We start from the raw sequence: 14,456 nt of genomic DNA on the forward strand, positions 1-14,456 counted from the left end.
CTGTCTTCTCTTCACACTTGTTTCCCTAAACCCCCAATTTATTTCACTTGGTCACCCACTCCCCTTCCCCTCCCCTCCTTCCCTCCCTTCCCTCGCTCCCCTCGACTTCTCACCACCCTCGTCGTCTTCCCCCTCCCTCCTCAAAACCTCGTTTCTCTCCCTCCTCCTCCTCCCCCTCCTCCTCTTCTTCTTCTTCTTCTTCTTCGATTATTTGTCAGCTAATTGAAATCAGGAAGTTTGAAGTTAAACATTATATGCATACATATTATATAATATATGTGTGTGTGTGTGTAGTAAGACTGGGAATTTTACGGGTTATTTCAAGAAAATAAAACTGCTTGCGAATTTTCTATGGAATATTTCACACTGAGATTAAAGTAAAGCTTTGGCATAAAATTCATTCATTAATCTCGCCCAAATGTTCCCGCCATTAAACTTCACCGAAAAGCACATTTTCAGTAGGTAGTTTCATCACAAACAAAAGCATTTAACGAACATTAAAGATTTCTCGTTTCACTAATAAATAACTTTTTTTTTTATTTCCTCAGCGAGTCTTGTTGCACCTAGAAATAACTTTTTTTTCCTCAGTGAGTCTTGTTGTTCCTATTATTGTTTTTATTTTTTCTTGGTGGGTCTTGTTGTTCCTATAATAGTATTTTTTCTCAGTGGATCTTGTTGAACCTATAAATAACTTGTCTTTTTGTTTTATTTCCTCAGTGGGTTTTGTTACACCAATAAATAACTGTTTTTAATTTTTTTCCTCAGTGGGTCTTGTTACACACTAATTTTTGTTTATTCCTTCATTCCTCAGTGGATCTTGTTACACCAACAAATAACCGTTTGTATTTTCCCTTCTTTCCTCAGTGGGTGGAGGAGAGCTTCACGCAGTTCGAGAACGGCATCAACTGGAGGTCGTACGTCGTGTGCGACGTGGCCTATAACAATGTCAACAACTGGCTGTGGACGCCCTTCATCGAGAGAGGACCCGCCAACAGGATATACATCGAAGTGCAGTTCTCCATGAGGGACTGCTCCCTCTTCCCCGGCACGGCGCTCTCATGTGAGTCTTGTGCTAGCTCTCCCTATCTTTATATGTATATATATAATAATATATATATATATATATATATATATATATATATATAGATGTATATATGTATGTGTGTATTATATATACTTACATACTATGTAGCATAGTCGTCATCAACATCTCTGTGTTGATAGCTGAATGGATAAACCACTGTCTCCTTTGTATCGCTTCTGTATCAAGCACAAAAAGGCCTGGGTTCGAAACGTGCCCAGGGTAGATACACAAGTTATTCCCAGGGTCAAGTTAATCTAATATAACGGTGTATACATCACGTGTCTTAATATTTGTGATCATGAGAAAGTCGTGCGTTTACTAATTCGACAATACCTTCGTAAATAGCCACTCGGTACAATCTTAACAATCATTGATCTCGTTGGAGATGAGCTGATTTCCGTTTTTTAAGTATGGTGCCTAAGTACGACTGGAATATAGGATATTGCAGAGTCTAAATCAGACTGAATTATTTTTTGACAGTCGCGAGTTTATCTAGCCCAAACTGCATAGTTTCGAACCGAGCCCTGCCTTGAACACTTATCATGTCTAATTCGTTTTAGGTGTAAGTTATTCCCTGAGTAAAGTAACTGCAGTCTAATATTTGATTAATTTTATCTATTATATATATATATATTATTATCTATATATACTATATATATGTATATATATATATATATATATATATATATATATATATATGTATGCATGTATGTGTAGATATTAGAATAAAATATAGTATATTGCCTGTATGCGTGTGTATTGTGTGTGCATGCACGCGATTGCGAGGTCAATCTGTGCTTGTGCAGCGCATGCATATTTCATTGGTAGGCAAGACAGTTAGCGAGTGATATTAGGTGCGTCATTGTTCGTATGCATTGCCCATTAACCCGCGTCATTTCATCGCTGAACAAATGAATAATGAACAGTTATTGTTATTGTTGAAGCGGCATGCGATATTAAAGAGAGAGAGAGAGAGAGAGAGAGAGAGAGAGAGAGAGAGAGGATTGATTATCAACTTGGTGAGGGAGAGAATGATTTTGTCCGAGTCGCGAATGATGCTTATGTTTGGAAGCACCAATATGGATTCAGATGTCCATTACTGCTAATCCCCAAATAAAACGGAACACTCAAAACGAAGATAAATATGAAATTATGAACCCCTTTGATGATGCCATGTTTTTTTTTTTTTTGTTTTTTTTTTTTTTTTTTTTTTTTTTTTTCTCTCTCTCATCTCCTTTGGCCGGCCAAAGCGACTGATGCACAGAACCCGATGTAATGATGACATTTTTTTCCCCGACCGTCCAAAAAAAATAATAATCTACATATTTTTTCCCAACCGCAAAAAAAAAATGATTATTGAAAAATGAATAATCTTTGGAAAAAAAAAAATATTATTGTATCGGTCTGGATTTCGGTAGAGATCCATAAAAGGATGTAATTTTTCATTAATTTGTTAATTTGTTTGTATTGATGGCCGGGAGCCGTCCCGACGTGTGGGAATTCGTTTTGACTAATGTTTTTTTTTTTTTTTTTTTTTTTTTTTGTTTTTTTTTTTTTTTTTTTTTTTGGGGGGGGGGGGGGGGATACAAAGCGTTGTGCCGGGATTGCTATTTTATTTATGCATGTATGTCCGTCTGTGTGTTAATTATTTTCATGTATTGGTGAGTGATTTTTTTTTTCGTTTGTATGTTAATTATTTTGTGCGTCACTGAATGACTTGTGTTGTGAGGGCGTGTTAATTATTTTCGAATTTTGGTGTGCTACTTCTTATGGCCTCGTGTGTTAAATTTCCTCGTGTATTAGAGTGTACATTTATTTTTTTGTATTGGTGTGTTAATTATTTTATGTGGACGCGTTAATTATTTTTCACGTGGGAATGTAAACTCACTTTTCTTAGGATCAGATCCTCTGTGTGTAAATATTATAATAATATATATATATATATATTATATAATGTATATATAATATTATATATTATTACATATATTATATTATATCTATATATATATATATATATATAATATATATATATATATATATTTAATATATAGGATTGACAGAGAGAGAGAGAGAGAGACCATTGAAACTCAAGATTCAATGGTATGACCACTAATGAAAATATATTTCTTTAAAATTTCTCTTCTCGTCAGTCCTGACGAAGCAACCGAAGACTAACGCATTCCTCCTTCTGTCCCTCCGCCAGGTAAAGAGACGTTCTCCCTGCTGTACTACGAGTTCGACGCCGCCACGAAGGAACCGCCCTTCTGGGAGCCCGAGAGCTACAAGCTGATCGACCGCATCGCTGCTGACGAAGGGCGCTTCACCAACTCGGCGGACATCATCATCAACGTGGAGGTCCGCTCCATCCCCGTCACCAAGAAGGGCGTCTACTTCGCCTTCCGCGACCAGGGCGCCTGCATATCGCTCCTGGCCATCAAGGTCGGTTGGACACGTCAGCTCTCTTTTGTTGAGAGTTAAGAGGCGTACTTTTTTTCTTGTTTTTTTTCCATTCACTCTCTCTAGCCGGAAAAAGAGACGGTTGACTTTTTCATTTTTTAGATATTTTGTTAACCTTGCTTTTATATATATATATATGTTTTTTTTTTGAGGCTGAATTCATTTGTAATTTAGCTATTTTGTTGGAGACAATTTTTATGTTTCTTTGAGGTTGAATTTATTTAAAATTTAGTTGTTTGTTTTGAGGCTAAAATTTAATGTAATTTGTAACAGTTTTGTTGGAGGCTGAATTTCTATGCAACTAAATTATTTTTTGGGGGCGATTTTTTATGTATAACCTACTTATATTGTTTGGGGCTGACTTTATACGTAATTTAGTTGTTTGTTTGAGGATGAATTTTTATTTAATTTAGTTATTTTGTTTGATGCTGAATTGCTATGTAATTTGGTTATGTTGTTTGAGGATGAATTTATATCTAAATTACTTCGTTTGATCTAGGATAAATTTTTGGTTTATGTATTTTGTTTGAGGCTGATTTTTTACGTGTTACACATATTGTATTCGAGGGTGAATTTAGCTCATATGTTTGAAACAAGAGTGAGTGTTGTGTCATTTCTGCCCAAAGTTTTATCCCTAATTGATTTTCAGTACTATCAATACCATATTTACCTTTTATATTTTAGAATGTCTGTGTGTACAACGTAATGTAAAACAAGGAAGTATCTCGTAAATCACAGGTAACATTAGATGAATAAAGATAGGCAAATCAAAACAATTATATACGATTATCCAACAATTGAGAAATGTAAGAGGAATTGAAACTATTGGTATTGACTATTTAGTAAACACGTTTGTTGACATTTTGAAACGAATTACAAACTGCACCCGCAGGTATACTACATTACGTGTCCGGAGATCACCAAGTCCTTCGCCCACTTCCCCACCACGCCCACGGGAGCCGAAGTGACGAGCATCGAGCAGGCTACGGGCGTCTGCGTGGCACACGCCCGCGAGGAATCCTCGCCGTCCTTCCTCTGCACGGGAGATGGACAGTGGTCCCTCCTGAGCGGCGGCTGCGCCTGTTTACCTGGGTACCAAGCCTCCGTGGCCAAGCAGACCTGCGATGGTGAGTACTTAGAATTTTTCACCATGTTATTGATGTAAAGGCGGACTCGGTATCATCTCATACACCTGTCTTGAGAGCCGAGTGGTTGGCGACGTCACTGAATGTCGTCGGGTGCGTACTGTCGGGCGTTCGAGTCTCCCAAGTATCGAATCGTTTATCTTCTAAAATTCCCAGACGGTGATATTCCCGAAATAGATCTTAATGTTTGTGAATAACAAATGTCAATATGTATGTATAAGTATATATTGATATATTTATTTATTTACTTATCTGCTGGCTGATGGGATAGTAACTAATAGTCTCCCCCCCCCCTTCCCCCCCGTCATTTTGAACATATTCACCAATGTCCAATTTATGGTTCATTTTTAGATTGCCGATATGAAAGAATATAATACAAACCTCTCTTAATCGAACAAATTGCCATTCCAAGCTTGTCCTTGGCACTGGACAATCTATTCACGTCTGTTGTTCCAATGACTCCATTATGGTTCAGACGACACGCCTTTTAGGCCGCTTTTGTTTCTAAAGGGAATTTTGGGTACATCGTTTTCAATGAGCGCGTGGTCCTCTTCTAAGCTCATCCCTATAAAGTCTTCTGCAATTCAATATACCGGTTCTCTTTCGCCCGATTCTCTTCAACTCAATGGATTTGGTTTTCGTATGTGATGACCGGGTTTTCCCATGGGAATTTTATCAAGTAGACACGGAACATTGCCATTAGTGGTAAAATATCAGCATTTCGTAGTTATCATGGCGTACTAGTTCAGTATGATGACATAGCTAGTATATAACCAAATGGCTTAGAGTTAAGGGTACAAACTACTGTGACGGGTTATAATATATTAGACCACTGTCATTGCTTAGAATCATGAAATAGGTTAGTTATTAAAATTGCCGATTCTATCGTATGGTATGGTTCACTTTTAAAAGAAATCTTGTTGAAGGTCAGTTTACGACCGAGATTCCTGTGGCTATGTCACTCGCCTGATGAGATAGAGCACTAACAGTTAGATTAGTAAGACTGCATAGACCTCTCCTAGACAGGTTCTGTTTTGGTGGCTGTGACAACTTTAGACTACAGCTCCTTGTGACAGGTGAGGCTATAGCACCCTTTTATTAGGTTCGACTATATACGTAGACTTGCCTGTTCAACCAAAACCTTCGAAAGATACCATCAAAGTCGTTTTGTGTGAGACGAGAGGTTGAGTCTCGCCTTATGAGAATGATTTTCATAGCTGAAGTAATGAGAACAATGTGGATTTTAAATTGTACGTTGATTTAGAAATAAAGAAGCTACCTTTAAGCAAAGTAACCTAATTAGTGTCCTATAAGCAAGGCTTACTTATACATGTGCCGCATAGTCATATTAGACAGGTTTCGATCCGAGTTTTACGGGACTTCCGGCGGAAAACATCACTCCCCAAATATCGGCTTGTGGGAGACCGTACATATTTCCACAATCTTTTTACCATTACTTGACTCTAGCTTACATATTTCCACAATCTTTTTACCATTACTTGACTCTAGTTCAAGTAAAAAGGCTGCTGCAGTGAGCTGAGCTCTCTCTCTCTCTCTCTCTCTCTCTCTCTCTCTCTCTCTCTCTCTCTCTCTCTCTCATTACCCGGCGCAGGCAAGAATATAGTTATCTGCCACTGGACCCTTGTATCAGATACGCGCCGGCATTAGCAGTGGAGGCATATTGATTAATACCAGTCCATTGTGTAGACCGGTATTTTAGATGTCTTAACTCGAGTCAGACTGGAATTTTATCTGACCGTGCTACCGTTAGCCAAAGAAAACGGGATATTTATTGGACGGTTGGTGCAATTTGAAGACGCTGCACTTTTGATACGAGTGTCCCGTTCATCTCTCACCGGGAGAGAAGTGTATATACTATTTGTTTTACTTCGGTGTATTGTTCTCGAGTTTGTTCTTATTTTGATTTATTTTGTATGTTAATTTTTTTAAAAGAATAGCTTTAATTTTTTTAAAGAGAATAATTTTCATTGGAAGTTTGTAGCTCATAGGAGAGCAGGAGAATTTTCTATAATGTTAGGGAATTATTGGTGTGTAGTATACGAGGTCATCAGTGTAGCCTTTGGAAGACGGGAGGGGGGATTCAAACTCGTAGGTGACCCGTGAAGCGGAAGGTGGGTATTTTGGGAGGGGAGGGATTGCCTCGGGTGAAGATTTAAGGGAGGGGGTTTAGGAAGAGTCGTTAAATTAAACCACATTTACCTTTCATATTCCAGTGGAATTTTCACTTGCTCAAAATTATTCCAATTTAAATTATTCCAATTTAACTCATTCTGTTGATGAAGTCATTCTCGGGAACAGAAGAAAGGCAAGCAGAGATGAAGAGGGAATGGCCAGAACGGGTGGGTATTATTATAGGAGCCGTTGGAGGCGCGGGATATGGGCGTGGGGAAGGGGGTTAGTGTGAAGGGCGTCCCAGGCGAAGGCAATTACCATAACAATGGCCGCCGAGCCCTTTGCTGGAATAGATGCAACTGACGCAGTCTTGGGCATCGCGTGGGAGTTTTCGTTATCGAATTGTAGATCAAACTCTGGGTTCGTGTGGACGGTGTCGAAGGTGACAGAACCGAATTTCCCCAACGAATCCTTGGATCATTCATACTCACAAAAATAAAAACCTCTGGGTTCGAAACGCCTGCTTTGTCGTAGCAGAGAACATCGTCTTTTTTGGATCTTGGTAGTGGGCATCATACCGCTGGCGGGGCCGCTGGAGGAGGAGCCAGCAGAACGCAGCAGCCAGGCAGGTCATTAGTGCCTGCTGTGCATCTTGCCACGTTGCGGTGCATGCTTGCAATGCGCTTGCAAACACAGAGAGAGAGAGAGAGAGAGAGAGAGAGACGTTAGCATTAGCAGTGCAATGCTGCTAGTTATTTCTCTTCCAAGTGGATTTGCGCCTTTTAAGTAAACGGTTTATTGTGACCTTTTGCATTTACAAGAGAGAGAGAGAGAGAGAGAGAGAGAGAGAGAGAGAGAGAGAGAGATGACGGGAGTAGTAGGCAGGTTCTGAGTGTATGTGTAATTTTTTTTTAATCTTGTGGATGATGTCCTTTTGTGTGTGTGCGTTTTTTATGATAGATAGTATATAGATTGATAGATAGATAGCTTGATATATATATATATATATATATAGATATATATATATATATATATATATATATATATCTATATATGTATATATATATATATATATATATATATATGTATTCTATATATCAAATTAAACTTCGTAGAGGCAGAGGCATTATTGCTTAATATTCTTTCGTTATAACGATTTCGTTATATCAGAGTAGACGGCAAGCTGAGATTATCGATGTGATTGTTCAATTTTATAAAAGTTATTTGTCGGGATTTAAAAGTAAATCGTGTAGTTTGAAGGGCTGGCTTTTAGTTTATTTGTGATTTTTTATGTCTTAAAAATATGAAGTAAAATAATCCGGAAAGCTGAATGTAGATTCTAAAAGTATTGAAAATAAGAAATAAACTAATCTTGAAAACTGAACATAGATTAATGTAAAGGTTAACGAGGTATTAATGCAAGTCAAATTTTTCAGTAAAGCAGCATAGTTGATAAACTCTAAGGATGTACCACACCATCTTTAAAACTATTAAATGTCTTTCTTTCTTTCTTTCTTTCTTTCTTCAAATGTATTTTAAATTGATAAACGCAACTGGAATCTCTTTAAACTATCATGCCCTTCCACTGTCTTTAGCGATGGATGCACTTATATGTCGAATTGAATGTCCTTTTTAATAACCGAATTTGACTTGTTTATTTATTTTTGCACGGAAGCCCAGCCCAGAGAATGGAGTTCATTAGCGCCGCGTCCCCCTCTGTAATTGCTTACACACAGAAAGAGAGAGAGAGAGAGAGAGAGAGAGAGAGAGAGAGAGAGAGAGAGAGATTTGTTAATGGTAGTAGCGGTCGGGTTCTCTGTAATACCATTTCCTCCTCCCTCTCCCCCCCTCCCCCCGCTGTTGTCGGTATAATCATTAGTCTTATATTTATATATTAATCATTTTCATTTTATCGTTTGTGCTTGCTGTTTGTCGTCGGTGGTGAGAGAGAGAGAGAGAGAGAGAGAGATTCGCCAGCGGAAGCCTCTGTGCGTAATTAGGAAATAACGAGAGAGAGAGAGAGAGAGAGAGAGAGAGAGAGAGAGAGAGAGAGAGAGAGAGAGAGAGGTTCAACATTGCGATCTGGATGGCTGGATGAAAAGTGCTTTTATATATAATATAATTGGTAAATAGCGAAAACGACAGAGAGAGAGAGAGAGAGAGAGAGAGAGAGAGAGAGAGAGAGAATCTCTCTCAGCTTGTGGGCCGAGGTAACATTGGTTGTTAATGCTGTTGCTGCTGCAGCCGCTAATGACTTCGGCGGATAATTTACAAATGGGTAATATTTTTATTCGGTATTAATCTCAGGACCACAAAATGTTAATTACGGCGCGATCAGAGTCCCAGGCCTCTGGAGACCCTGGTCCGGGGCGTCCCGTCGGATAATCAGTACTCTTATATTAGAGGATGAAGCCATTAGTGTCACTCGGTTGTGAAAGATTAGGGCATTCGCTGCATGGCTGTTGTTCGGCTTCAGGAGTGAGTGAGTCTCTCTCTCTCTCTCTCTCTCTCTCTCTCTCTTCTCTCTTCTCTTTCTCTTTATATATTATATATATATATATATATATATATATATATATATATATATATATGTTATGTATATAAAACCAATATATATATTGGATACCGTATCCAATTTTCATTGGTTTTATACATACTTCTCTCTCTCCTCTCTCCTCTCTCCTTCTCTATCTATATATATATATATATATATATATATATATATATATATATATTATATATATATGTATAAAAACCATGAAAATTGGATACGGAGATTTAAATTTGAACCCTCTCTCTCTCTCTGTTGATACGCCCAAAAAACTCCCTTGGTTGTGACCTGATTTGGCCTGTTTTAACTGGACTTCACTCGAGACCGAGGCTGATAAACGCTTCCTCCTCCTCCTCCTCCTCCTCCTCCTCCTCCTCCTCCTCCTCCTCCTCCTCCTCCTCATTCTTTTCTCTAGTTCCTCATGACAATATTTTTACCTTGCTCAGATGTAATAATAATCTGGTCTGTACCTCTCTTTATGAATGGTGGACGTTGCTTTAGCTTTGCTTTGTTTTAGAGAGAGAGAGAGAGAGAGAGAGAGAGAGAGAGAGAGAGAGAGAGAGCAGTCCTTCTTTCCCCCTCGCTCCTTCTCTCCTTCTTCCATATCCCATCCACTCCCCCTCCCAATCTTCTATCCCAATCCATCATTCTCCTCTGGAACTTCCTCCTCCATGAAAAATGGCATTTTGACTCATTAAGCGTTCGAAAAGTGTGACAGTAATTGCTCCGAGAAGTGTGTGTGAGTGTGTGTGTTTGTGTGGATGTCATCCCCATGGTCCTTTCCACCTCCCCTCTCTTCTCTTCCTTTGTCTCGCGTCGTCAAGATTCCGAAATAATGAATCGCACTTCTGTGCAGAGGCGACGTCGAGGACCCGGGAGGTGTGAAGAAGAGGCCAATGGGGAGACCTCACTCGGCGCCTCCTGCGGGCAAAAACAATACCCAGGGACCTGTTGAAGGGCTTGATACAATTACGCTTCCACTTCATGCAGCCATGGGGGAGGGGGTGAATGGAAAGGGGTCGGGGGAAGGTGGGGGAGGAGGAGGAGTGTGAAGGTGGAGGGAAGGGTCGTTGCTCTCGGTTTTTGGGAGTCCCCGTAATGTATTTTATGTGGGTAGAGGAGTGAATGGGGTTGGGTGTTGATGTATTTTATGTGGGAAGGGGAAGGGATGTGGTAGTGGCGGTATTGTGTGTTATGTGGAAAGGGGAAGGGATGGGGTAGGGGTGGTATTGTATTTTATGTGAGAAGGGGTGGGATAGGGTAGGGGTGTTAATGTATTTTATGTGGGAAGGGATGGGGTCAGGGTGGTATTGTATTTTATGTGGGAAAGGAAAGGGGTGGTATTGTATTTTATGTGGGAAGGAGGAGGGATGGCGTAGGGGTGGTATTGCCTTTTATGTGGGATGGGGTACAGGTGGTGTTGTATTTTATGTTGGAAATGGGAAGGGATGAGGTAGAGGTGGTATTGTATTTTATGTGGAAAGGAGGAGTGTCATGTATTTTATGTAGGAAGGGGGATGTAGGATGGGGGTGGGGATGCAGATTTTGGATAGCCAACGCAAGATGAGGAAATTCTGGCAATAGGCATCTTGAAGTAGAGATTGAAAATAAAAATCTTCAACACTGGATCAACAAGTCGTGAGGAGGGCGAGTGTCTCCAGTCATAATCCTTATTTATCCGTCTCCTTTTATCCCTGTGATGTACTTTACGTTGTACTTTACGTCAGCATCTTTGTACCAGTCTGTATTTTGTCTTCAGAGGAAGGCATATGAACAAGTTCGCCGGGATCATGCATGGCTTAATTCAGGCACTGTGAAATATGTTAAGTTGTGTGCTTTACTTCATTTTTAGATCTGTGAAGTAAGAGATAGTACGTGTTGTTCTTTTAAACTAGACGAATAAAATTATTGAAGGCTTGTCGTTGGGCAACTGTTAATATTGAGCCAGAACTTTTATGGCTATTCCTGGAACTTTATACGTTATTCGAGTTATGATTCATTTTTGGAATTAGCTTCTCACCTTCAATTCCTAAATATAAACTCATTTTTTATAATTTTTTATACAATTATTTTCATATTTTTCTTATTAATTTTTTCTTATTTTATCTTTTAATTATTGATTTTTTTTTTCGCAAATTGCATTTCCAAGCAGCAGTTTACCGTTTTTAAGTACGTGCTTTACTATATGCGGCTTATTTTATCCAAAAGATTAAAGGGTATTATTACTCAAGAAATTACCACAGAAGACTACTGTATGATGAGTGTCTCCTCATATTTAATGACCACAGGTATCATGAATTTGATCATCTGTATAGTGACATTGAGATCCTCATAGAAAATATCCCGTCTGTTTCCATATAAATCAACTTCTACTTCCTCGTGAATAATATTAAAATGATTTTCCTCATTTCTTATAAATTTCAAGTATAGACGCTTCTCGTCGTTACAAAGAACCGGTCTGAATTGTAGCGTAAAAGCCTGGCTCCATAATGCGTAGCGTTACGCATTATCTGTTGGGGAGAGGAAAGAAAAAGAAGCCGCTTGCCAATCATCATAGACTACGATAACAGCTCCGTTGTAAGTTCCTAATCGTTTCCTTGCATGGAAGAAAAGCATTTGGGTCATTACAGTTAGAGAGAGTGCGACTGTGTTCGTACCTAGGGGGGTCGTAAAGGATGGTGCGAATTAATTGCTTGCTTCCGTTTTAGTGTTCTGTCTTTCTTTCCTTCTTCTTCTTCTTCTTCTTCTTCTTCTTCTTCTTCTTCTTCTTCTTGGCTTTTTTCCTTTGTTCGTTTAGGCCGGGTGGTAAATAAGGTCACGAGTTGACCTGCCTGATCGACGTCTGCTTTAAAATGAATTAGTTTTTGTATTGTTGTCGTCTTTGGGTTGTGGAAGCTATGTTACGATATTGTCTGGGTAAACCACACAGTAGTAGTAATAAATAATAATAATAATAATAATAATAATAATAATAATAATTAATAATAATAATAATAATAATGACTGTCTATGGTACAGAAGTATGTTTTTCATTGCTCTGAAAAAGTACACCCTCGCCTGCTTTTTAGTTTTTAGTTTTTATGGAAATATCAGTAATCATGATTACTTTAGGTTTAGTGTGAACAGAAAATGGATTGCTAAATATAATTACTGTCCAATTATAACATTGGGTAAGGAAAGTGTAACGGGACATGTAAAGAAATTTTTCACAATGATTGCCTCGGTCTTATAGATCGCCAAGGTAACAGGTTCAGGTTTTAGCTGTTGCGAAGAGAAATTCTGCCCCTCTTATGTTAATGTCACTCTCGAAAATATCGTGTAAACAAGCCCCATAGCATCAATGAAGATAGGGAATAGTGTGGGTGGTCGAAGAACGTGGGAGGGCACCTGATAAACTAGAGTTTGGTGTCGGGGTTTAAAAGCTCTTCGAACTTCACTTTGTTAATCGAGGGCAAAGTAGAGCTTTGTCATTTTGATTTCGGGATTTAAGTCGCTTCACGCTGATATATTAATATCAGAGGCGATTTCCATCGAACTTGATGGCAGTGGTGTCTTGGTGTAAGTCTTTCGAACTCAGTTGTGCAGTATTTAATATTAGAGATGAAGACCTTTGACCTTAGAGGTCGGTGTTAAATTCGACTGGTTCGTAGGAGTCAGGGGAAAAACTTTTCACGCCTGGTCTGTAGAGGACGAAATTTGTATTAAAAAAAATGACATTTGGTGATACGTTATGTAAAAGACACCCTTTAGGCATATATGTAACGTTGATATGTATATTACTAGAGTCTTGATATTATTATTATTATTATTATTCAGAAGATGAAACCTATTCACATGGAACAAGCCCACTACAGGGGGCACTGACTTGCAGTTCAAGTTTCCAAAGAATATGGTGTTCATTAGGAAGAAGTAAGACGAGGTAAAGGGAAATACAGAAAAATACACGCTGAAGCTTGGACAGGTTCGGTAACGGAGCCGAGGAAACTAAAACCAATAAGGAACGAATAAATGGGTGCCTCGGGTGGGCCAGCCAGAGAAGGCCCTGTACAAACGACCCTCCAAAAAATAATCAAAAGATAACGTTGATGACGAGCGACAGTGCAGCGTAGATAAAAATTCCCGGAATATTCGCATCCCGTAATATTCTCTTAAGCGAAGAACGCCATTTTCGTGCGAGACAGAGACTTAGGGCCACCAAGATACATTGCCAAGGGGCAGCACCAGCAGCAGCAGCACCTGTTTCGGGAGGACCCGGTCGAAGAGGTCACCTGATTTTTATGACACATTATAGGAGCCGTGGCATCGATGCTATCGTAAGCCAGGGGAGTTGCTGTTGGACCACATAAAAACTGCCAGGGAGACGGAGACTGACGCAGGGCGTATTAATGTCACATTCTCTCTCTCTCTCTCTCTCTCTCTCTCTCTCTCTCTCTCTCTCTCTCTCGCAAGAGTGTCTTTCTACATTCCTCTTCGATCCTTTTTGTATATACACTGGCGTAACAGCGGAGACTTTTGACGCCAAGCAAAAACTATATTGAGAAAATGAATCAAGTTCAGTAGTGCTAATTCTTACATTCTGGGCGTCGAATTATTGCTCGGTATTTACGACGGCACCCGTCATTGATTCTCCTTCCAAAAAAAGTTTTTTTTTTTTTTTTTTATTTTTTTTTTTTCGTCTCACCCGAAAGGCACTGCCAGAGCTACTGTCTTGCTAGGCCTTGTACAGGGTCGTTTGGTGTTCATAATATTTGGCTCTTAAACTTCACTACCTTGATATATTGGTGCTGGTCTCACCTGAGTGCGACCATTACCCTCCTGTGTAGTACCACCTCTTCCCCTCCACCCCCATGCCATTCTCTCCCTACCCCCATTTTTTCCCCGCCCTCCCTTCGGCCCTTCCTCCTCGCGGTAGACAAGAAAATGGAAGGAGGTGTCAATAAATTAATCAAGCCGAGTTAATGATGAATGGGGAGCCCGTTTGGCGATAGGGAGATTGCGATCCAGACGGCCTCGCTTCGACGGAGGCCATAGGGTCGAAATTGACGGTTGCTCCGACGGAACTTCCGACCTTATGCCTTCGGCGGCG

The 14,456-nt window shown here is 39.5% G+C and overlaps 1 protein-coding gene across 1 annotated transcript in view; it reads left to right on the forward strand.

Moving 5' to 3' along the window:
- The window catches only part of LOC135197759 (ephrin type-B receptor 2-like), a gene marked incomplete in the record, with an annotated part of 698,018 nt that overhangs the window by 646,503 nt on the left and 37,059 nt on the right, over nucleotides 1-14,456 (forward strand). The window contains 3 exon segments of the mRNA XM_064224842.1: nucleotides 865-1,060; nucleotides 3,288-3,523; nucleotides 4,434-4,668. Of these exon segments, the coding sequence (XP_064080912.1) occupies nucleotides 865-1,060; nucleotides 3,288-3,523; nucleotides 4,434-4,668 (667 nt within the window).

The sequence above is a fragment of the Macrobrachium nipponense genome, chromosome 21 (assembly GCF_015104395.2).
Source record: "Macrobrachium nipponense isolate FS-2020 chromosome 21, ASM1510439v2, whole genome shotgun sequence".
Classification (NCBI taxonomy): domain Eukaryota; kingdom Metazoa; phylum Arthropoda; class Malacostraca; order Decapoda; family Palaemonidae; genus Macrobrachium; species Macrobrachium nipponense.